Below are 24,189 nucleotides of genomic sequence, written 5' to 3'. Positions count from 1 at the left end.
AAAGACAGGTATGATAATCGTATACACTCATGGTAGGGTGACTTGTGATCCCGCATGAGTAGTTCCCACCACCCTTCCTATTTCTGCCGTGAAGCAGTAAAGCGTTCCGGTTTGAAGAGTGGGGAAGCTGTTCTACTATAGGAGTTAGACTTAGAATAACTCAAGTGGTGGCATATACGTTGTTGATGTCTATGGGCTCAATCTCAGCTCAGCTGGTGACAATCACTTAATATCAAATGGGCTGAGAGCTCATCTGCCTATCTAAATAAAAAATGTATTGGAATATGGATTGTATATCCGAAAAGAAGTAACAGGAATCAGCATGTGACCCATAAACTTGTTCCATCGCTATTGATTAAAACGATAAATAATAATCATTTCTGCATTAGAACCCTAATAAAGTATTTATGTAGCATATAAGTAGTAAAGTTATCATAACAGAAACGATTCGCTTTGAATGCGTATCACGTAATGCCGCTGCTATAAAACTGAGCTGTAGTTAGTTCTGACACATGCGGATTTAATGACTTGCAATTTACTTCTAATACCGTAATCTCATATAATCCGGTATGGCCGATGATATCGTTTGAAAAACAGATAGAGACTACGGTAAGATCTCACGATGAAATTCAAGTAATCGTACTGGGATTGCAGGTTGTAAAAGCCCCTATGTCCCGCTCGGCTTTACAACGTAGGATACCCGGACAGCAACCGAGCTATAACAACTTTTACGGGCGAACACATTTACGCGCTTTTGAAATAAATGACCTACTTCATTGTTCGGGCCTTGGTTTTTATTCTGTTTCCTTGTGTAAGAATTGAAAGATTGAAACCGCTGGATGTTTATAAGCATCGACCATTTTGTGACCGTAACTAAATGATGAATAGCGCGATAATACTATTTTGTTTCTGGATTTCAATTTCTTTAGAATCCCTGAATATATTAAACATAAATCATATTAAAGAGTGTCTGGGAATAGAAGCGAAACGAAAATCACAACATTATACTTTTCTTAACATAACTATTGCAACTAATGCAAATGCTACCCTCATTCATTAACTTTAAATAATAGGTATAAAATACTAAGCACGATATTTTATTACCGATGTTTGAACGCTTTCGATTTCTCCTGTCTAATCGCGCTTTGAAATGAGGTATTCAGCTGAGATGATGGCCGGCGTTCACTTCAAGTGAAAATCGTATATTACAATACGATGGTACACTTGAGGTTCTAATACGCTGATCTGTTGGACTAATCCGATATCAGAGGACTCCGGCCTGATGTTCTATTGGTAACAAAAAGTCTTACGGCTGCCTATAACTGGCACACACTTCAAATGCTTCACATACGCTTCACATTTTTTTTTATTGCTTATATGGGTGGACGAGCTCACAGCCCACCTGGTGTTAAGTGGTTACTGGAGCCCATAGACATCTACAACGTAAATGCGCCACCCACCTTGAGATATAAGTTCTAAGATTTCAATGTAGTTACAACGGCTGCCCTACCCTTCAAACCGAAACGCATTACTGCTCCACGGCAGAAATAGGCAGGGCGGTGGTACCTACCCGCGCGGACTCACAAGAGGTCCTACCACCAGTAAAAATACATACACTTGACGTTTATTTAACATATTATTTTCTTCGGCAATGGAAAATCTAAAAATAATACTTTAATTACATTATCTAATTATTATCTTTGAAACTTTTACTGTGTTACGAATGTCAGTAAATCGTTGTATATTCAATAATTTAAGGACCGATGAGAAATGAGTGGAGAATCCCGAACTTCGTATTTACAAATTTTCTACGGATTATAAACTTTTTTATTGTATAAAAAAACGGTTTCCTAAACTGAATGTTATTATTATGCTATTCACTTTCGCTTTTGAATATCATTATCAGATTTGGTATTCTGTCGGAAAATATAATCGTTACAAATCCTATTAACTTCTGCCTCATTCTGTCAGTTATTTAGTTAAGCTCTCATAATAAATTAAATTAAATGTTATAAAACTTCGTTGCGAAATACTCATTGTGTAATATTAATCCGATAATATAAATGGAAATATAATGGCATTAATAGAAACATTATTATTTTGAAGTAAACAAATCTGAAGCGACCGAGTCAAATTACTTAAACTAGAGGTCCCGCAGTTGTCGAAATTCGACTATAATTAATTGGAATTGTAAAATAAGTTTGCACACTATTATGATTGTATTTTATACTTCTATAATCACGAATTTCGGGCTACACTATAAAAAAATATTAATACAGACAAACAATATTTAATCTATTCTCAATTTGACCACAGACGTCAAGAACAAAAGTTTGATAATAAATAGTATACATGCGTGTGTGTGTGTAATGTTTTCTTTATTGATTTAATGTATCTGTTATACATTATTTTAAAAAAAATATTAGCATTGTGCACTTCTTCTATATATTCTCTATAAGTGTGGAAAATTTCATACTTCTCCGTCCGCGCAATTTTCCTAAAAAGGGATACAAAGTTTTTGCTTCACGTATTAATATATAGATATTCTCATAAACTGAAACAATATTCGTACGTATGTATATTATATACGTACGGATTGATTTATGCCAGTTTACTTTGAATAATAGAGAGAGAGCGAACAATCAACACAAACTAAACGTGCGAAGTTTCATTATGCGCATGTACGATATACGCCATAGAAACATCCGACCTGATTCCTAGTTTCATTCTATTTTTCAGTGCATTCGTCGTTTAAAAAACAAACAAAAAGTAAACTGGTTAATACACATGGTCGAGTCTAATGGCTCGCTCCATTGTCAGTGGTTAACTGGGCCAGAGCGCCACACAGCAGGATACTTCCACAGACTTTGTGTTTAACGTTTGCAATGCAATAATAATATGCAACTGACACGACAGTTATGTGCGTGCGAATGAAAATATTAAAATTAAAAAAAAATTATCTATTAAGCAATGTGAAATCATAAAAAGAAGCTTCAAGCACTGGTTGTTCTCTTTCAAGATAAATTTCCAAAATATTGGTAAGAGTTTAATCTTGTTTACAATTGCAGGGAAATTTATCAAGTTCTTGTATGCCCGTTCACGATTAAGCTTATATCGATATCAAACGGGACTGGAGGATGTAGGTCGCGTGCCAGAGATACCTTTGTTTCGACTACCTCTGCGAATTATCTACATTCTCTCCTCTTTCATAACCCCCCATCGATACAGTACTACTAAAAATAAAACAAAAACGGATATTTCGATTCAGCAGGAAAAAGCTTTATTCGTTTAAAAACGTTTGGAATACCCAGCAGTGCTCTCGGAATCGATAGACAAAAATACCTTCAGATACATACGCCATTATCGGGTTCCATTCTCTCATTTAATGTTAATGATACGAATTGAGCGCTCGCAGTTGTCACGAAAACGATTTTTATTTATAAGCCTTTACACATAAAGTATTCAACTTAGAGAATGTTTCGTTGCGACCGCAGGTGCCAAATGTAGCCGCGTTTGAGTGTGGCTATAAACAGTATTTTACGGGAGGTTCGAATGTATTCATGCGACCAGCCAATCCGGATCACCATTGTTGCGCGCTTAGTATATGAAAGAGTTAACGAGTGTAGTGGCCCGCAAACGGGTCGCCACTACATTTGGGTCATCTGGATTCGTGTTAGCGGGACACTAACAGCTGAGCTGAGCGCACTCGACCGCTATATTGGTTAAATTGAGAATCCTTCAAACGAGACTGCAAATTATGGACTCTGTTATGGAGCTAACGGATCGTTCTCAGAAATCTACGGAATAAATAATAATAATAAACATTTATTCCAAACTAAAATAATAAAAAAATAAACAAAAATTAAAAGAAAAATAACGAGGCTTGGAAAGGGTTACCGGCTCAGCAATGCCTAACAGTACCGAGACAATCGGTACTGGAGCGCTGATCTTCCGCCGGCACAACAACAATAACTGCAACAACAACAATAAAAACAATGAAATACATATATTAAATTATAAAAAATTACAATTGCAATGCACAATTTTAGTTTTAATTTGCTTTAAAAGAACTTAGAATTCTCTGGTGCCTATATGTATTTTGTAACATTTAATATTATTACAATTGTTTCAGGTTTCTGTAATGATCGAAACTAACAAAGAACACCAACAGCCCCCCGACCCGACGTCCAGGTAATAAATAAAGTTATTAAAATTCGTATTTTATAATTATTAGGTACAAGCTTCGCACCCATCTTCGTTCGCGTAGATATTCATGAAGCTATGTCGTTTTTATGTAACAAAAGATACTTCCGAGAACCAACCACAATAATGACAAACGAAAGAACAAATTATCACAAATCAAAGCGAACTTAAGATAAAGATATCAATCAGTAAGTAAGATAAACTAAAAAAAATAATTCAAAGTTATTTTCTGGTTTATCTCATTTTTATCATTCACCTTTTATTATTTCTGTCGTGTTTAATATTACAGTTACCATGGTTATGAACGACAAATTGTTGTTATCCGTCGATATCTGAATATTGTGCGTCTACTTATGCAATATTAAACCGTAAAAGCAATTATAATTATATCTAGAGTCGCGATAATTGAAGAAAATATTAAATGAAGGCTAAGCCGCTTGTTCCACACGATAATGTCAAGGATTCTTCCAACGACGAACTAAGCATCGAATAGCATAATGTAAGTTCAAAGTAATGTTATAAGTTTTCTCTTCTCCTTGCTTCGGTTTACTCAATACTGAGAGTCGTGACCACCTCCTCGCAACAAGAGCTTATTCCAGATCATTCCACGCCATTTGCCTCTATCTGCCGCCGAGTGTAGAGCATCGTGAACTGTAGTGTCGAGGGTAGTGCGGATCTGGTCAGTCTAATATGAACAAATCTTATACTTACATGACATTAGTCTACGGTTAAATGACAGCTTCGAAATACTCTTTTGTTTTTAATACTTTTCATGAGTAGTTCCATAATACAATGTGAACGCTGCCGCTAACTTTGGGACATGGTTTTGAACTTTCACTGTGTAGCATAAGGGATATTATTACTCCTACCTATGCTGATAGCCTTGAGAGGCTATTTCAGCTTCACCCTAACGTGTAGGTGAGCTCACGGGGCTCAAACCCAAAAGTGTTGCTAACACTGGCCCTAGCAAGAGCAGTGCTTCGCAGAATCTATCACCGGATCGGAAACGCCACTAACTGAGAAGATCCAGCGAGAAACTCAGTGGGCTGTGTCTATGGGTTAATTTGCTCATCGAACCCTTCATCGCAAACAACGGGTTCGGCGAGGACGGTGACCGGTGCTTGCAGCACCTAAAAGCACCGTTAATGGATCGGGAGGATCCGGAATGACGATAAGGGATGCTCCGCCTATCAAACTAGAGACCGTCATTGTTTTGCGACAAAAATAGATATTATGGCCGGCATCGTTGGTCACTACCTAAACCCCTGCGACTCCTATATACGACCATATCCGTAATAGCGGCATAGCGGATTGAAGTTTTAAACTAGTATACACTCTCCTGTAAATTTCTTTACTTGCCTTTACGACAACCACGGAATGAGATTAATTAGGTAGTGCAATTCTAAGCCTTCTCCTTGATACTATTCCCCTGATTGATATATCGAATTCGTGTGATAAATAAAGCGAATTGTGAGCTCGTGCGATTGGTATCATAATTCTACATGCTCATCTGAATAGCGGGCAGCCGTATTCCAATGTAGTTGAGATTTGCGATATCTCAAGATAGGTAATGACATTCACAAGATGAATGTGATCACGAGTAATACACAATAATTAGAGTGAAAAACGATTGAAAGTTAACATCTTAGCATATCCCAAGTATTCCAAAAAATTTTGTTACTTCACAATGCGTAACGCAAGCAATTGATTTTTCATATATAAAGATTCTTCGAAGAATGTAATATCAAAATTTCGTGTCTATTCCAAAACATGAAGATGTCATATCTCTTAACTACGGTAACCACTTAAAACACAGACCGCGAACTCATCTACTCTTCGAAAGCATAATAAATGTAGAACAAGGGAGTGAAGGACTGACAAATATAACATTACTGAATATTTTTTCTTATTGAATTGGTTGGCTTTTAAACATTAACGACCTACCAGTGGGCAATGTAATAATAAGATGATATAAGACAAAAAAATACATATACGTATCAAAACTAGTTTTAATTTTGCATGTTATGACCACAAGTGCAATGTACCCCCTGGTTTAATGGCAGAATCGCGTGCCTGCCTGAACTTCACTGGTTCGACGCCTTATTACACGCCGAAGTGAAAGCTACACTAATATCGTTTGTAATCCACTCAAAAGTTCATATTCATTACTGTTACACGGTTAAAAGACATGCTATGTTTGTGAATGAAAGTTATTTTAACACGGAAGAGTTGAGAAAACTGTGAATCTAAAAATGCTTGGAAATCAGGGCAATAGTAGAAAACATGTATCAGATCTATGTCTTACATGCCTCTGCTATAATTGTTTTCTTAGGTCATATTGAATGTGTCAAACACATGCAATCACCCAAACTTTTGCTTTAAAGGCAGAGACGAGTATATGGTCCATCTGATCGTGAGTGTTTCAACTTTCATTCATGTCAATAATGCTTAAACTTTTTTCACGCGTCTTTTGAAGAAGTACATGTCACAGTGTTCAAGAAACACCATACATGGTAGTTAATGCTAAAATAGATAGATATCTATATATGTTTCACAGCCGTTCTAGATATCGATGAAGAGCCCTTACTCGCCCACCTGTCCTGGTGAAATTGGAAAGGCTCCTGGGCCACCAGTAATCCTTCGCTCCTAAATAAAAAAGTATGGATAAAATATGCCCTGACAACCTGGTACAATAGTAAAATTGAGATGATGGAATAATCTTAAATGATTAATTCCACAGACATCTCGTATGACGCCTTCAGCTCTAACATTAGGAGCAGGCTTAGGGACCCCGGTACTCGTGGAACTCGACAAGGAGGTCGACGTGCAGCCTAACCCATGCATCAGCCCGCTGAGTTTCTCGCCGGATCTTCTCAGCGGGTCGCGATTCCGATCCGGTAGTAGATTCGTTCGGGAAGCAGTTGCTCTTGAGTTGCTAGGTGTCCTTCAGAGGCGCTTGTGCAGCTGTTAGTAAATCCCACCCCTCCTGGCTGAGCCTTTGCTCGTCCACCTATCCTGGTGAAACTAGAAAGGCATCCAAGCCACTAGTAATCCTTTAATCATAACAAAAAAATGTATCTCGTATCAAAGTAAGAAGCGCACAATGAAAACCTAGTGTTTGAGTAAGCACCATTCAATTCGCAACAATAAACAGATTTAGCTGAACGTCGGCGATAACATTCAACTATTTTCCAGCCGGCAGCGGCAGTCTGTGCGAGCGGGACGAATTCCTTGAAAGTGGAACCTCATAAATATCCGACGCGGCTCATTGTCTACCTATCGCAGTTCTTGATGTCGTAATTTAGCTTACAGTACGCCTCGACGGCGAAATATCCTCAACTGGCCATCTATCAAGTTCTTACCTAAACAGAGACAGCTTATTAAATTGTTAAATTGATGAATACAATATCACATTGCATTAATCTATATATTAATACGTGAAGCAAAAACTTTGTATCCCTTTTTACGAAATTTGCGCGGACGAAGGAGTATGAAATTTTCCACACTTCTAAAGAATATAGAGAAGAAGTGCACAATGCTAATATTTTTTTAAAATAATGCATAAAAGATACATTGAATCAATAAAGAAAACATTACACACACTACATACCATGTATTTAACGCACACACGCATGGATACTATTTATTGTCAAACTTTTGTTCTTGACGTCTGTTGTCAAATTGAGATTAAATATTTTTTATAGAGTAGTCTTGGCGAAATTTGTGATTATAGAAGTATTAAATATAATCATAATAGTGTACAAACTTACAATTGCAATTAGTTATAGTCGAATTTCGACTACTGCGGGACCTCTAGTCTTACTTAATTTATGTATCAATGCGGAGGTTGATTAACTGTCTAGTTTTTTCTTCAGGTTTTGGGAGTCGTAGACATATTTAAAATTAACCTTTATGGTATAATCTCGCGTTTATTTATTATTATTAAACTATAATTTTTTTATACGTTTTTTACTGTATACATATAAACACTGACGGTCTGTTAATGTGAACAAAAAAAATGTTATTGTTGATTTTAAATAGTAGGTGATTTCTTTATTCAATAATAAACAACTGGATCACATTACATTTCTTTTTAGATGTAAATCAATCCGTAACAGTACAACGAAGTATTTTATTAAATCCATTACGTTAACAAATAATTTATTTCTTTAGTCGATATTTAAATTTCTAAGTACTTGACGTTAGAACTGCAAAACTCCAAATTAATTGCGTAATAAAATTAACTTGAAAGAAGTGCCGACGTAATTTTCGTGTTTCTTTCATCCGACTAATAATAAATAACGGCTCGGACCTATTTAGTGAACGTAAATACTCGGAAAGGTTCGTGAACGTCTCAACGTTAATAGATGGTGTTTTTTCTAGGACGTGGGCGTGAGATGGCACGCGCGGGCATGCTGCACAAAGGCGGAAAAAATGCTGCTGAGTAAGTACCTTTATTTTACGTTCCCGGACCGTCTATCGTTAAGCGGTCACCCGAGCTAAAAGACATCATAGCGTCGGATATAAAGAAGCAACTTTAATCGCATTAGAATAACTACCATTATAAATTTCATACCTTAAGGCATAGCTGTTTCCAGTTTGAAACAGACAAGCAACATACTTTGTGATCATCTATTAAGATATATTTATTTTCATTGAGACACTCCAAATGAACCCAATATAGATTTTATTAATAAATATGATGTAATTTTTGAATTCGATTGCAATATGTCTTACTTCGTAACGTATTATTCTTCTTCTTAGCGTTTTCCCGGTCTAATGCCAGGGTCCGCTTTCTTGCTTAAACCCCTTCAGTTTGCCCGGTTTTCCACTTCCTTCTGAGTGAGGTTATTCTCCTCATATAGCTTGGAATATGATTAAAAGATACGGAATAGTTTACTAGTAAGAATAACTTACAAAACGTTTATCGGTAAGGTATAAGTTTAACATTCGTTATTTAAAAACTCCGTTACTGATTGTACAGGTCCTTCTTCAAACCAAACTCGGACATACCATGTTATTTCACGTAATACCACAAATTTAAGTGGATCAAATTTTGTATTGAAAGATTTTGTTACAAAAATATATTTAAACTGAAAGGTAAGGCTATTTTAGAAGCCTTAAAAATGTTACAAGCCTGCAGATTAAACTAATGAATAATCGCCCATGACTATAAGAGCATCGAATGTTACCTATAAGGCCAAGGAAGAAAGCAAAAGCTCCCATTATTTTATTCAATGCCACTCCATATTTCTCCAAAATCCTCCATTCATATTATCACAGAGAGTAAGGGCAAGGCCAATCTCTGCATGACTTTCTCCACCAGACATGATTTAGCACTCAACCTAATAATTATCGCGTAATAAGATACATTATCTGAGTCATTTGAATTTCCATACACACATGCTTAGTGTTCATGTTGTATATATTAAATAAAATTTTCGATCTTAATACCTCCGGTAGCAATAGCATTAGTAATGACACATTAAGTAGTTTATGTTAAAAATCATGTCATGTTATACACGTGAATGTGTGAAGATATACAACATTGATGTTAACTCAATTCAGGAAGGTGTGTTTCTCAGTTCCCATATTTTCGTCGTCAAAATAAATGGGTAGTAACAGCGAGTAGGTATAGCCTGCAGAGCGCTTGTGGGATTGGTCTTATCGCAAAATGTTCAGGGTGAAAGGAGCAGGGGCGAGGGCAAGCCTCGGCGGGCGTCAGGTGCTACCTTGATAGAGCAATTACTTATTTTAATATTTTTAATACCGGTCTCCGGAGACGCGCTCTTTCACCGTCTGATAAAGTTGCTCATATAATTCAAGAGCTACAAACAGCTCGTGACGTTGAGTTTTTTTGTTGATAGTAAAATTTTACAAGCCGTCATAATTCTGCATATTTCCTGCAAAATAAGAAATGTTTTTATATTTTTATTAACCGTTATAATTAACTGTTGTTTTTTAATACACAATATGATGGAAACTACGGTTCTTGGGGTACTGATTTAATTGGAAATGTTAGATAAGATTTAAACTAACAACCAATGTTTAGTTGGAAGAACAAGTAAGCGCATAGTGCATTCTATTATTCCAAACGCTATTAGTCTTGTCGTCTCAGAACAAACTTTCCCGACGGCTCCCCCGACATTTGTTTTACCCGCCATAATATTATTTACATTCGAATTTAATTTGAAATGAGTTTGGGCATTCCGATGCACTCGTGCGTTCCGATTTAAATATTAGTAAGAACATAATTGAGATTTGGACCACGCGTCTCATGATGGGTAGAGACATTCATGTTGAGGTGTCCATTGACTCCTGGTAGACTGTGAGCTTCGTCTACAATCAATGTTTCGTAAAAGAAAAATTTAAATAATAATGTGCTTCTTAAAGTTATTGAATTTCAAGGTAGTTAGTTCCTTGAATATCCTAAATAAGTTAAGCCGAAGCGTCAGATCTTCTATTAAGATTCTATTAAGTCAGATTCTAAGCGTCAGATCTTCGTCAAAAGAAGACATTACTTATGTACGTATTTAATACAACTTAGTTTTAAATCTATTTCAAAAGGACAGCCATCTTAAGGTTTTTTATGTTAATTTTCTGTTTGATTGTGTAAAGGAAACTAAAATGCACTTCTGTCTTTCAGCCCACAGATGTCCACTGCTGGACATGGGCCTCACATGGGCCTCGCTACAACGATGGGTCCTTATTCTAATTTTATTGCTTACTAGTTGACCCGGCAGACTTTGTAGTGCCTCAATCGATAAATAAAAGACCTAAACTTTTGTATAAAATAAACTTAAAACAAAGAAAAGGAATCCGTCCGACGGGGACACATCAAAGGAAAAACAAAATTGTTATTTTTATTTAATTCCGAGCATTTTCATATTTATCTACCTTTTAAACCTTCTCTGGACTTTCTCAAATAATTCAAGACCAAAATTAGCCAAATCGGTCCAGCCGTTCTCGAGTTTTAGCGAGACTAACGAACAGCATTTCATTTTTATATATGTAGATACCTGTTATAAGCTTTAAGAATCATATGTGATTTGATCGCGGAAATAGGCAGCAATAATATTATTCAGTTGAAACAATATATCCACCATGACTATTAAATAATTACCCAGTCTTACTGCGGGTGGGTATACGGCATATTTACACGTGGAAGCCATTCGTAAATACAATTATTATTTTATAAAGTATCATCCGACCCAACCACGTTACGTTCCGAACACCCCGGAATGTATGAAATACGGTCGTGTGATGATGCTATGCGCACGCCACCTGTCATAAATTGATAGTACTATGACATAAACCTTCCAAGAAGGACGAACAAAAATGAAAAAGAAAACAATCGAATAAAAGACACCGGAGTTACGAAGGCGTAGAATGTAAACGGAATCTACCTACATTTATTGTATTTATCGTTTTTGTATTAAATTATACATAAGTTACATGTTTTAATATATTTTGGAGAATTTTAAGAGAATCTTCTAGATCATGTTGATTTCCCAAAACAAAGTTTATTTTACTCAATGCGTGACACATCACTCGTAACTCACACCTCAACTGTAATTTACGGTCCTGATTAGGTTTAAATGTACATATATGTAATTGTAGGTTACACGGCAGAACAACAAATTGACTATAAACAATATATTATAAATATTATAAAATCCCCAAATTTGTATATATTTTCGAATCGTCCCTGAAAATGTTCATACCTCTTAAGTTTTCTTATGACGACTTCTATCGTTTGTGCTTTTTCTTCGAAGTAATTCTCTAGAGATGATACGACATTTTAGTCATTGTTTCAACAGTCATAGGGCTGAATCAATAAAATATATTAATGTAAAATGAAGCTGGGCACGCGCGAAAAGTCCTATTCTTTGTAGGAACATCGTTCTCGGAAGCCTCCCAGGGGAACGTAATATTTGATTTCATCTACATCGGTGATCCGCCACGCACCCGGCCTCTTCCTGCTTTCCTGTGTTATAATGTATGCACATAATATCATGCGTAGCGCAAAATACAATTCTTATACAAACGTGCTTGTAACAAAAATAATTCCACCTACATATTACCAGTAGTTACACTGTTTCGGGAAGCCCAAAACTTTAATTCTTATTTGTTAGAGAAGACATGAAAACTCCAGTGACATTTATATAGTCTTAAATTTTTTTTTTTTTTGTTGCCTTTGTAGACAGACGAGCATACGGCCCTCCTGATGGTGAGTGGTTACCGTCGCCCATGGACTTCAGCAATGCCAGGGGCAGAGCCAAGCCGCTGCCTACCGCTAAATCCGCTTAAATCTACCATTCCTAATTAATGATATGAAATCCAGAATATCAAACAATTTCCTACGTGGTTTTACAAGTGACTCAATAAATCCCATAATTTTGTTTGTATAAATAACGAAGCTACCAAATGTTTTGTGAGTATTGTTCGTTTATATTATTTACGATTCATGGGGTCGGCCGTAAATCAGTATCTTGCTTTTATGTGCTTAGGAAATTGGTCGTAATGTTGATTGGCCTCTTCAACCGGCAAGGTCTCACCTTCAAATGGCGGTTCCCGCATTATTGTGGGTCAATGTGGCGCGCAAATATCAATCACATGCGTACTCACCCGAACAATCGATTTAAGTGAATGTTTGGCAAAATAAGGTCAATCTATTTCGTATTATATCTGAAATATAATGTTTAAGCTAATTATTTATTTTATAGTTCAGTTTTATTTCATGAAGCTTTTTCAACGCAATGCTCTAAGTGCAGAAGCGGCGGCCGAGCAAAATCGGTCAAGCCGTTCTCAAGTGATGCTCTGTCATAACATGTGGCAATCAATTTTTAACTACGAAATTTTATTTATTTTTAGTTAAAATTTACTATTTAATTGACTTACTTGTCGAATAAAACCACTTTTATGGAACGATTAATTCTTGTATTGTGAAAAAGATTTAAAATATAGCAACGGCAATTTCTATTTTGAAAATTTTGCTAATTATGATATCTATGTATATATATAAAAATGAATTGCTGTTTGTTAGTCTCGCTAAAACTCGAGAACGGCTGGACCGATTTGGCTAATTTTGGTCTTGAATTATTTGTGAAAGTCTAGAAAAGGTTTAAAAGGTAAATAAATATGAAAATGCTCGGAATTCAATAAAAATAACAATTTTGTTTTTCCTTTGATGTGTCCCCCAAAAGCTTAGATCTTTTATTTATCGATTAAGGCAATACGAAGTCTGCCGGGTCAGCTAGTTATATAATTTATAAAACAGGTACATTTTTATGTGACATTTGAAAATTTCAATCGAGTGTTACCGACATACATCTTTTTTTTGGATCGTCCATTCAACGGTGGCGTTACAAGAGTAATTCAAACTACAATATTTTTGTAAAAGCAATAACATCAAAAAATTCCTCGCAAAGAAACCGCGTATGGCCCATTATATTTATTGTTTAGAAGTGGGTCAGTGTCCTGTAAAAGTTTCCGCGAATGTGGTCGGGCTGGTCCATTACCGCGGCCGATCAAAGCTGCCTGCCTCACTCTACGCGACGGTCCCACAATACACGAGGACTCTCGGCATTTCGTGTTTGTTTTATGTTCTTGTTACATTATCACATACATTGACATATAGACGATCCTTGAGAAACTGCAATTGAGTTGAAAGGCGTACCTGCCCATATACACTACGACGGTAGTACTTGAAAGTAAATGCACTGATCAATTTTTAATACGCTTTTATTAGCTTCAGACGTATGTATGTTAGTATGTAACGGAATCTTTGAACATGATTTTGATCCCTTCAAAACGTCGGACAATTCAATATTTAAAAAAAAAAATTGTTTAAAAAAACTAACAAAATACACTTTTACAAAAAATCCAACTAAAAAATAGATAGATAAAAAATAAATTTTAATAACTTTGAATTAAAAAAGTATAAGAAAAAATGATTTTATTGTAAAAACTGCGTGGGGTGCATGGTATCAGTAGTCATAAATATTTTATGAAGATATGAGTAGAAGGGTTATTTTGATAATATCCTGATAAGCACCTCACGCATTTTATACAATAAAATCATTTTAAACTTTATTTTTTTAATGTTACTATTGTTGCTAAAAGTATAATCTGCAATGTCATAAATAGCTCCACCATTCATCTGCAATCGTGCAAATTCATTGAAATAGAAGAAGATTAAAATTATAAAATTTCCTTTTGTTATTTAATTCATTGTAAATATGTATGTATATACTATTCATATATAAAACTGGTAAGAGCTACTCGAGCTCTCTGATTTTGATCCTGAAGGATACTGAACCATACATGAAACGAAACAAAGAAAACACAAACTATATTATTGTTTATTTTGATTGCCTTTGGTCTCAATATTGAACGACAGTCAGCCGTTTTCCAAACGCAGCAGAATGAATCGTTATCGATCGTGCCACTACCAACATGACAAAATAAATATGAATTCTTAATTGTATGATTATATCGTTGCAATGATTATATAAGTGACAATAACTTGAACTTAGTACAACAGGCAAATGTTTACTAAGTAGCGGACAATAAGACAATAATAAAAAGATCCAAAATGAAATAATTTTAATACAAATCAAATTCAAATTCAACTCATATGATCGCTAAATCCGCAAAAGCGTAAAATTAGCTATGCAGTATAATATTTAGGTAGACATTACATTCCAACCACGCCTCGGGCATATTTTAGGGTGGCCCATCAGGCCCCATGATTTAGCGTCCACTTCCTTTAATCAGGGAAAGTATTGCATGAAATTACATTTCGACCAAATGCCGTGGTATGATAGATGTGTGTGTGCCTATTCCATAATATTTGTTACGGAACTAAATTTCTGGATTCTGGATAGAGGAACAATTCTATAATATAAAATAATTATTATCTAGTCAAAACTGTTTAAAAAAAATTAACATTGTTATTCTTTTTCATCATAAAAGTTTTATAATTGGTGATAGGGCATATTGTGAGCCGATACGGGTCACTCATTATCTTATCACCGCTTCTGCTGCGAAACAGATGTGCATTCCAATGTGAAGAGTGAGATAGTCAGTTTTTCACTTCATGTCTCAAGGTGTACCTCGACTTTCCCGGTGCAATGTCTATGGGCTCCGGCAATCTTTTAACATCAGGTGGGTCGTGAGTGTCGCTTGCATAGAACTACAGTAAAAAACTTTTATTTTGTTGCAACCTTCGTGTGGTCAAGTCAACAAATCACATAATTCGAAATCTGTTATTGGAATCAAAAACATCAGTTCTGTATCATTAATGTTTTCAATTGAATTTCAATTTTACTTTTAACATCCTTTTAGCGGATGGATTTTCAATTTCGCCGTGTCACGTGGCCTTTTATTATACAATAAATCTGAATCCGATACACGGATCGTTTCAGTATAACCCATCCTCCGCACCTGTCAATTTTCATAATGGACCTATGTTGGCTTTACGCTGACCAGCTGTTATTAGCCGATATAAATACATAGCCTTCCTACAAAGCCATTTTGTGCGATGAAGCCCCGACTAGTATTATTTCATCGAACAATAGATTAATTTGCAAATCATTTCGTGAAATACGGTGTAAAATTGCGTTACTAATTCGGATAGAAAACTCAACAGAAGCAACACTCATATTTTACATTCGATTAAGTACTTTGCCTAATGAGGTGTTGAAGCATAAAAACCAATAAGCAACCTCGCTTTCGCGTATAATAATATTAATATTTGAGACGAGCGTACGTGAATTTACAAAAAAATTACGTCGTCTTCTCGCATTAAAACTGTATAATCTCGAAACTTACTAATTTTACAGGAGAGTGTTTTAAAGGTTTAATATGTAATATCCTTAATATAAATCATCTTTGCAACACTTATTCTTTTCTAGTTACATTATCTGTCTTTTAAAGTAAGATAAAATTATGTACTAATTTTGTTAATAGTAGTCAAAACAAAGGTAAACTAAAAATGAAAAAACTAAAACTAAACTACGCTCTTTTGACAGTATTTATGACAAAAATAGTGGTGATACCAAATGTTTCCGCATATTAACTCAATTTCGAATATTTTTGGAAATTGTACACTTTGAATGCGAAAAGGCGACATGTACAAAAATGTACAAAAAAATTGTTAAGAGAAAATCATGTCATTGAACAATAAATAAATAACTTTATTTGCTAGATCAATAACATAAACGAATTGTGCTATATTATATGAAAGTTGCAAAAGGTTTAATCGGATCGATTGGGAAAGTTAAGTTGAGAAGGTCGCCCCCGCAGCCGGCGTGGCGGACGAAAGTGAAGGTTCTCCCGACGCATCCCCAACACCCTCCGCCGGCGGTGGGTGCGCGGGCGATCTACCCCCGGACGCCGGAGAAAGTTACACAATATTTTGTTTGTCTCTTTACTTTATGATCCTTGTTAGTGACTGAAATTGATTTAAGTTTATAATAATTAATACATGTTAATTTATAGTAAGCCTGCTTGTACCCGACCCACTTCGGTCGAGGAAGTTTGGGATTGAAAGATTTTGTTAATAGTGCTGATGAGCAGATGGTTCATATTTATAGAGCAGAAACTGAGTTCTTAGACATCCCAATCAACAAAATTTAAGGTAGGGATTAGGGGAAGATTATGGTAAGAAATAAAGACCAAAGACTGACTCAAGAGACTCGTTATACCGGGAAAATGCAGTATGCTTTGTTTTTATGAAATACAAAATAATGCGAAATAATAATAGATATACGTCTAATATATTTATTTTTAGTATATAGTATATTTATTTTTAGTATATATGTACTTTTTAATAACCTTTTTTTCCATTTTTAGGTTCAACACGATAATATCTTTTCATTAATTTAAACATGAATACCTTTTAGTTTAAATTCATACTAGTCATATGACATTTAACATTTTTACTGAGCTCATATCATTTAAGTAACTTACGCACATACGAGCACCTATAGAGTTGTGGCGTAATTTAAGCTCTCTCACTAACGAGCAGGCACTCAAGTCGAACCCCTCTTCCATATATACCATATCTCTGGATGATGCTCTACTGTCTCTTGTGATTTGTAAGGGCTTTGTTGAGCATACGAACAAAACATTGCAACTAACAGACGTAAACTCTCCACTGCTGTTACACGCATAATTTTCACCTGACTCTAACCACTATACAGGCAAATAAAAATATTTGTTATTCAAAAATAGTCAAAAATTAAAGCAAACAATATTTACTAAAAATATATATCTGGGTAGATATGTACAAATTATATGCAAAGAAAATTCGAATTGAATAAAATCCTGGTTGTACCAAAGAACAAGACTAGTGAGCTCCATTGTTAGGCCCTAATTGAACTTCGGTGGTTAATGGCGATTATTATTTGAGCTATTCACAAAATGTATATCTAAAGTTTAAATTGTTGCAGAACGCGGAGCTAATTAATTTATGGACTTAACAAATTTTAGTGGTAGCTCAAGGTATTTGTACGAAATATTGGTCGTCCTTATGTTCCAATCTGAAATTAGGAAATTTGGAGGCACATCGCATTCTTGAAATTCGTCGGTGTCACACACGCTCGCTAATTACACGGGGGAGAGGATTAGCTCCCTGTTTCATAATTTAAAACCCAAGTTTGAAAAGCTTTTATGAGAATAGACACGCTTCTAATTTTACCTATTTTCACGACTATAATCACACCAAGACTTTAACGCGGTGTTGAAATTTTACGTCAAGTTGTGAAGGCAGACGGGATTAACACTTTAGCGACCGTAACGTGAGTTTCCATTAGCACCTCGACGTCAAAGCAAGTGTGATTAATCTAATTTATCCGTTTGACGGCAATTGCTCCGTCAAGATTAATGTAAGGCAACATAGAGAGGGTGATTTCTTTCAAAAACGTATGTCCATACATTTTACGATCAGTAGATTTGCCCGCAATTTCCGTGCGTTAATTTAATATTAAAATTCAGTGGTACCTGAAAGTCAAATAGATCAAATAGATCAGGAGTATCACAAATATAAATTAGTAATGTGATAAAATTTTATGTACCATCCATGGACCAGTGCTTAGGTACGATAATTGAAAGAAATGTGTTTTCATAATTTTTTCTGAATAGAAAAAAGGTGGCCCCAAGTCGCACAGTAAATTCAATCAAAAGTGAATCATGAAACAGCAGATCTTATACAAATCAAGTCCTATATTTCTACATTGCAAAATTAATTCACCGTTAAAAATCGTTTACCTAAATTATGGCGCGTTGCACCCAGACTGCCCTGCCCCCGACCCGACTCATCTTCCCTCTCTTTCAAACGCGTGGGGGTAGACACCTGATAGAAAGTGAGGGTGGGGCCGAAACTAGAAAACGAGCTGAGATATTATAACCTCGCAATGATATAAAGATAGTTGTAATGGGAGCTCAGCCTACATTGGTAACGCTTGGCTGTGCAAAAAATTGTTACCTCTCGCCACAGATCCTCTCGCTCATAGACCGAGAATATAAATCAGTTTTAAAGCTCATCATAAACTTTCAAGTATTTTTTCTTGAGCCTACAAATGTACAAAGAAACACAGATTATTTCAGATCAAGTCGGCTTAAACAATAATCTGATTAAAGTATCTAACAAAGTTTAAAGTCTAGTTAGTTACAAGGGTTTTTAATTGCACAAGATAGATAACCTCTCGTCGTATCCGGTAGTTTACCAGAGCCCAATGTTATGAAACCAAAAATGTTGCCACCCTTCTTGAGACATGAAGTCTAAATCTCACTTGCAATGTGTCACGTATGCCTCAACTTTAAAAATGGAACCTGAATGGTCTCCGCGAGCTAGCTGATAATGTGCCCTAACATCAATATTATGTAATAGAGCTATAGAATATAGATGTGTTTATGGATATATAGATACATAAAATATTTTACTTTACGACACGTTCATAAATATAATTATTATATTTTTAATTCTATACATTCTGCCTCAAAGTAAATAGTCACCGTTGGTAATTGACATCAGTAACTCCAAGGCACAGCGAAGTACTAATTAATGTGTACTATAAAAAAATAAAGTCGAATTGTGAACAAAACGAATCCATAATGTTAATCGAAATTGATCAAAACGGTTTCTCGACGTTCGTCAAAACATTTCGGCGGATAAATTGAAAAATGTTATCCTCTTAACGTTTATAATTGGTAAAAGTAATCCAAGGAATACAGTCGCGAAAACGAAGCCGTTTATATAAAATGATTTTAATTAAAACTAATTACGAGGGCTTACTGTTCGAACGGTTCCGGGCGTATCTTAGACCTGACTGGCAACCGAGGGAGATATTGGCATTTTGCGATGTCTTCCCCCATCGTCCCCTCCGAAAATAGATAATTAACTGCAGATAGCTACACACCCCGCTTGCTGCATGGAATCAAATTTTATCTACGGCTTTTTGAAGAGCGTTGAGTTGGGTGGGAGCCACCGGTGCACCGTGCTCGTGATGGGGTTGAAACAATTTGTAAGGGTGAACGAAATAAACGGCACAGATTATGTTGGTTTAAAAATGACATCTTATTTTAAAATATTCTCTCTTCACTTTCAAATCAATACAGTCTTAAAATAGCATATCAAATTTATATTCATCTTAAGTAGTGTAATGTGAAATAAATAATTACAATTATTAATTTAAAATACCTTCTGTAATAATACAAAGTTAAATTTAATACGGGTCAATTTGCACAATAATTACATAAAATATAGAGTCTATATAATAGTTAATACAAATAAATTAAAATGACTACTCCATCACTTTTTTTTGCGAAACATTAATGAATTATATTTTAATCGATAAATACAATTTTATAACTATAACATTTTTTTCAGGCGACGTTTTTTTTAATCGAGTCTTCAATGGGCTATTTTACAGTAGCATTGCCAGTGTCCATGGGCGGCAGTAAGAACTTTCCATCAGAAGCATGTTTGTCTATTTATTATAGCAACAAAGAAAAAAATTAAACATGAATAACAAGCCATGATATGTGCTTCATGATTAATAGTAGTAATATATTAATAATTAATTTTTATTTATATTTATTTATGTTTATACCGTTTATTTTTGCTTCGTATTACACCAAATACATTGAAGATACTTATGAAATGAAAACTAAAATAACTGTTAGGTAAATAATATTTGGCTCCATTCAAAAGTGTACTTTGAACGGTAGAAGGATAATTCGTATCCACCCGTATGCTTCGGATAATGAACGCAATAGAAGGAACGCCAGACATATAAATCACGGTTGTAATGCTGCAGTATCCGGCGTCTCTGCTTATTGTGGAGACAGAGCCTGGTCCTCGTCGAGCCATGAGGGTGCCTCCGACCGGCAACACTTGCCATGGTAACGACAGCAGGGAAGGGACGCACGATTTATTAATGTAGGGGAATTACTTTCCTTTTACCGTGTTTCCTAAGCCCGTCTTTGTTTTTTAAATAGGCATTCAAAGGGAACGCGAATGCGGTTCTTGTTTCAGGAAGCGTGAATTGATGTAAAATTCAGGAGCTTACATCTTATACAGTTAGACAAGTGTTTTAATAAAGAAAGTATACCTAGACAGTATTTGAATCAATATGAATGTACGTAGGCGAAGAATACAACTTTTATTTTATTTTATTGCCTTTGTAGGCAGACGGGCATACGGCCCACCTGATGGTGAGTGGTTACTGTCGCCCATGGACTTCAGCAATGCCAGGGGCAGAGCCAAGCCGCTGCCTACCGCTTAATACTCTCCACAAGCCTCGTTTGAAGAAGGACATGTCATAGCGCTCGGGAAACACCGAGGAGGGGAGCTCATTCCATAGCCGGATGGTACGTGGCAAAACTCACTCAACACAGAAAACAAATTGATATAACAGCGTAGTTTTTCATCGTCGCGACGTCTGGTCGGTCGGATAAACAATGACAATACCGATGTGTTCTGCTTCAAATCTTATAAACGAGCTTTATATTCTTTAATTGAATTGTTTGTAAAATTGTTTATCAAGTTAAGTCAAGATTTATGTTTTATAGAAATAGACAGTCTCTCGGTCTACTTGGAGTAAAATGCTTATCGACATGAATCGGAAATCTCAATCATATTACATTTTCTCTCTCTCTCTCTCTCTTCGGTCGGTCCCTCACTGCTGAGGATCGTGACTCCGTTCGATTCCATCAACCAGCTGTCGCCAATGATCCCGATTTGTAGCTTGGTGGAGTGCGTCGCGGACAGGTATCCCCAGTTCCTCCACTATTTGGTCCGACCATCGTTTGGGACCTCTATTACATTTAAACATCATTAAATTGCTAGCATTTAATTTCAATTACATTTTTACATTCAGGAATGGTTTTGTTACACCTTACCCGAATAAGTCCCCTATTTTCTACTCAGTGCTAGTTATATTATTAGTGTGGACTTACAAGGTCATGTTTGAGATGAAAACTTCTTGAAACAATAACATACATACGAGTCTTAATAATAGGTATGCGTCTAACTTAAACTACATTCGATGGGGTCAATTCGGATTGATATTGGAGCGCCTTCGGGCTTTCAATAATATACAGATTCGCAATCGCTTTTAGTATGGTTTCGGTATCTGCCTATGTAGGTGTTGATTAAGTAAATGACACAAAGGATCCTCAAGGATCGGAATGTCGGATAATTCTTTTGTCTGCCCCTCAATTAATTAAGATAAGAAGCGATATATAAGTAATTTCTCGTAGCGTTGTCTTATTTTCCAATTTGCTGAGGTTAATGAGCGTCTGTAACTATTGACTATCAGCTGAGCTGTATGCCCGTCTACCTTTAAAGACAATAAGGAAATTCAACAAAAACATTTTTAATAAGTAAGTGTAGGTACTGCTGCCTGCTTTGTGAGATGTTGTCGAAATATTAGTCGCCTTGGAATAAATAAAGCATCTTGGTCTTTAAACTGTGACGTATTTTGGTATGACGACTGAAATATGTAGACCGCGGAACCAGCACTACGGGCAGGTTCACAATGACCAATTATTCGTGCTCACAATATAATTAGAACGAGAGTTCAGAAGCGAACATAATATGGGTACACGTGGATAGTGCGAAAAAGTAAGAGTGGCTCAAGTATGCCGTACCCGTATAGGGTCGGCGGGTCGCGCATTCCCATCTATATCTATACTTTATATATAAATTTACAGTGGTTTTTACGGATGTTCCGTTATAACTACTAAACCATGCATCCGATTGACTTTAAACTTGACATCCATGTAGAAACTACATGTACTTAATGGATAGGCTAATATTTATATGAGTGTTGGACTCCCTACACTAGTTGCGGAGGCGTTAATGATGAGAATCTTTGTGGGGGTGAGAAATAATAATTTTAATTTTAAATGTCCAGCGAAGCGGACGGGTACAGCTAGTATCTTATATATTAACTGGCGCATCTGGCAGACATAGTGGTCTTGTGCTGGAAAAATAACAAAATAAATTCCAATTCCAATGCCACTTACTGGCATCTAGTCATAAATCTAAAACGTTCAGAGAAATCAATCAATGGTATACAAAAAAAAAACTCGGTTCAGTCACTCCAGTCGTTTATGGGATTTTCAGTGACCGACACCCATAAGATTATCTGTCCTAATACAAAATTTGAAATTGTTATTTTTTTAAATGTTCTACTTATTGAACTTTCAAAGATGAATTAATTATTCGAAACTAAAACATTAGAATGAATCATGATGAACGTTTTTCATGGTTTCTGAGTTGTATTTAAATTATTGTGTATGTTTATGTAATGTACAGCAACAGTAGTTTTGAAAACATTCACGAATGTCGTAATAACAATTTCGGTGAGTGGTCAGTTGGCCGCATGTGATTTAGGGCGCGAATTAAATTCCACATTATTTATATTAACGTGTGTACAAATTTTAATGACTGCGCGAAAACGTGTTACGTAGTGTTTCGTGAGTAAAAATATTATTTTTGTGTAACATGAAAACCAATTGTGATAATTAATGTCGATGATATGCTTTATTACATTTTTTTGTTGTATTTTCACTTGCTAATTTGTTTTTGAACTTTAAAACATAACACGAGAGCTAAGGGATTATTTTTTTCTATTTATTAGTTAATACTAAAGTATTCAAATACGTAGCTATTTCAGGCAGCGGTGAGGGGAATCGAAGATATAACACATAAGGTCCTTAAGGAACAATATTATTTAAAATAATATGGTGACATTTCCCAATTAATAAGATCTGAATTCTAACTATGCGCACTACATTCGTTTAGGAACACTGAAACACAGTTCTGGACACTTAAAAAGTCCAATATTGACTCACAAAATTGCTTTAACTCAGTAAATTCGATAATAGTAAAAGCTTATTGCAAATGTCAACCTTATATCATGAGCTGAGAATTGGAAATGCTTTCAAAGGTTGCTCGAGGGAGGTGTAACAGCTCGCCTCGCTTATTGGCATGTCCTTAGAGCTTCCTTCCGACACGACAGGAAGGCGGTAAGTCATAACTACTAAACACCACTTATAACTATCAACATTTTCACTAAGCTCATTACAGGTTTGTCTACTAAAGAACGTAATGTTTTTTGTATTTATAATTTAAAGTTTTACGGTTTAATTTCGCGTTTTTATTGTCATTACACGACTGAGTCTGTCATAACTGTATATATCTAGAGTATTCTAGATCAGAAGATCTACCAACATGTTCATAGTAGTTAGTTATATAGTCCCGCGGCAAGTTGTTTTAAATGTATTTGTTTAATTATTTTTTTATTGCTTAGATGAGTAGACGAATTCTCGGCCCGCCAGGTGATAATTGGTTACTGGAGCCCATAGACATATATAACGTAAATGCCGCCACTCACCTTGAGATATAAATTCTACGGCCTCAGTACAGTATAACGGCTACCCCAACCCTCTAACTGAAACGCATTACCGTAT

The 24,189-nt window shown here is 35.6% G+C and overlaps 1 protein-coding gene across 3 annotated transcripts in view; it reads left to right on the top strand.

Moving 5' to 3' along the window:
* The window catches only part of LOC114248347 (uncharacterized), a 138,833-nt gene that overhangs the window by 65,993 nt on the left and 48,651 nt on the right, over nt 1-24,189 (top strand). For 2 of the 3 annotated variants that reach the window (XM_089740334.1, XM_089740335.1), the window contains exon 3: nt 4,133-4,191. In XM_089740334.1, coding sequence (XP_089596460.1) covers nt 4,142-4,191 — 50 coding nt within the window. In that variant the 5' untranslated portion in view covers nt 4,133-4,141. Of the gene's footprint in view, nt 1-4,132; nt 4,192-8,586; nt 8,648-24,189 lie in introns of all 3 variants that reach the window. The other variant, XM_028181558.2, reaches the window with a different exon arrangement.

The sequence above is a fragment of the Bombyx mandarina genome, chromosome 04, assembly GCF_030267445.1.
Source record: "Bombyx mandarina strain Sakado chromosome 04, ASM3026744v2".
Taxonomy (NCBI): domain Eukaryota; kingdom Metazoa; phylum Arthropoda; class Insecta; order Lepidoptera; family Bombycidae; genus Bombyx; species Bombyx mandarina.
This window is presented reverse-complemented; position numbering and strand designations above follow the sequence as displayed.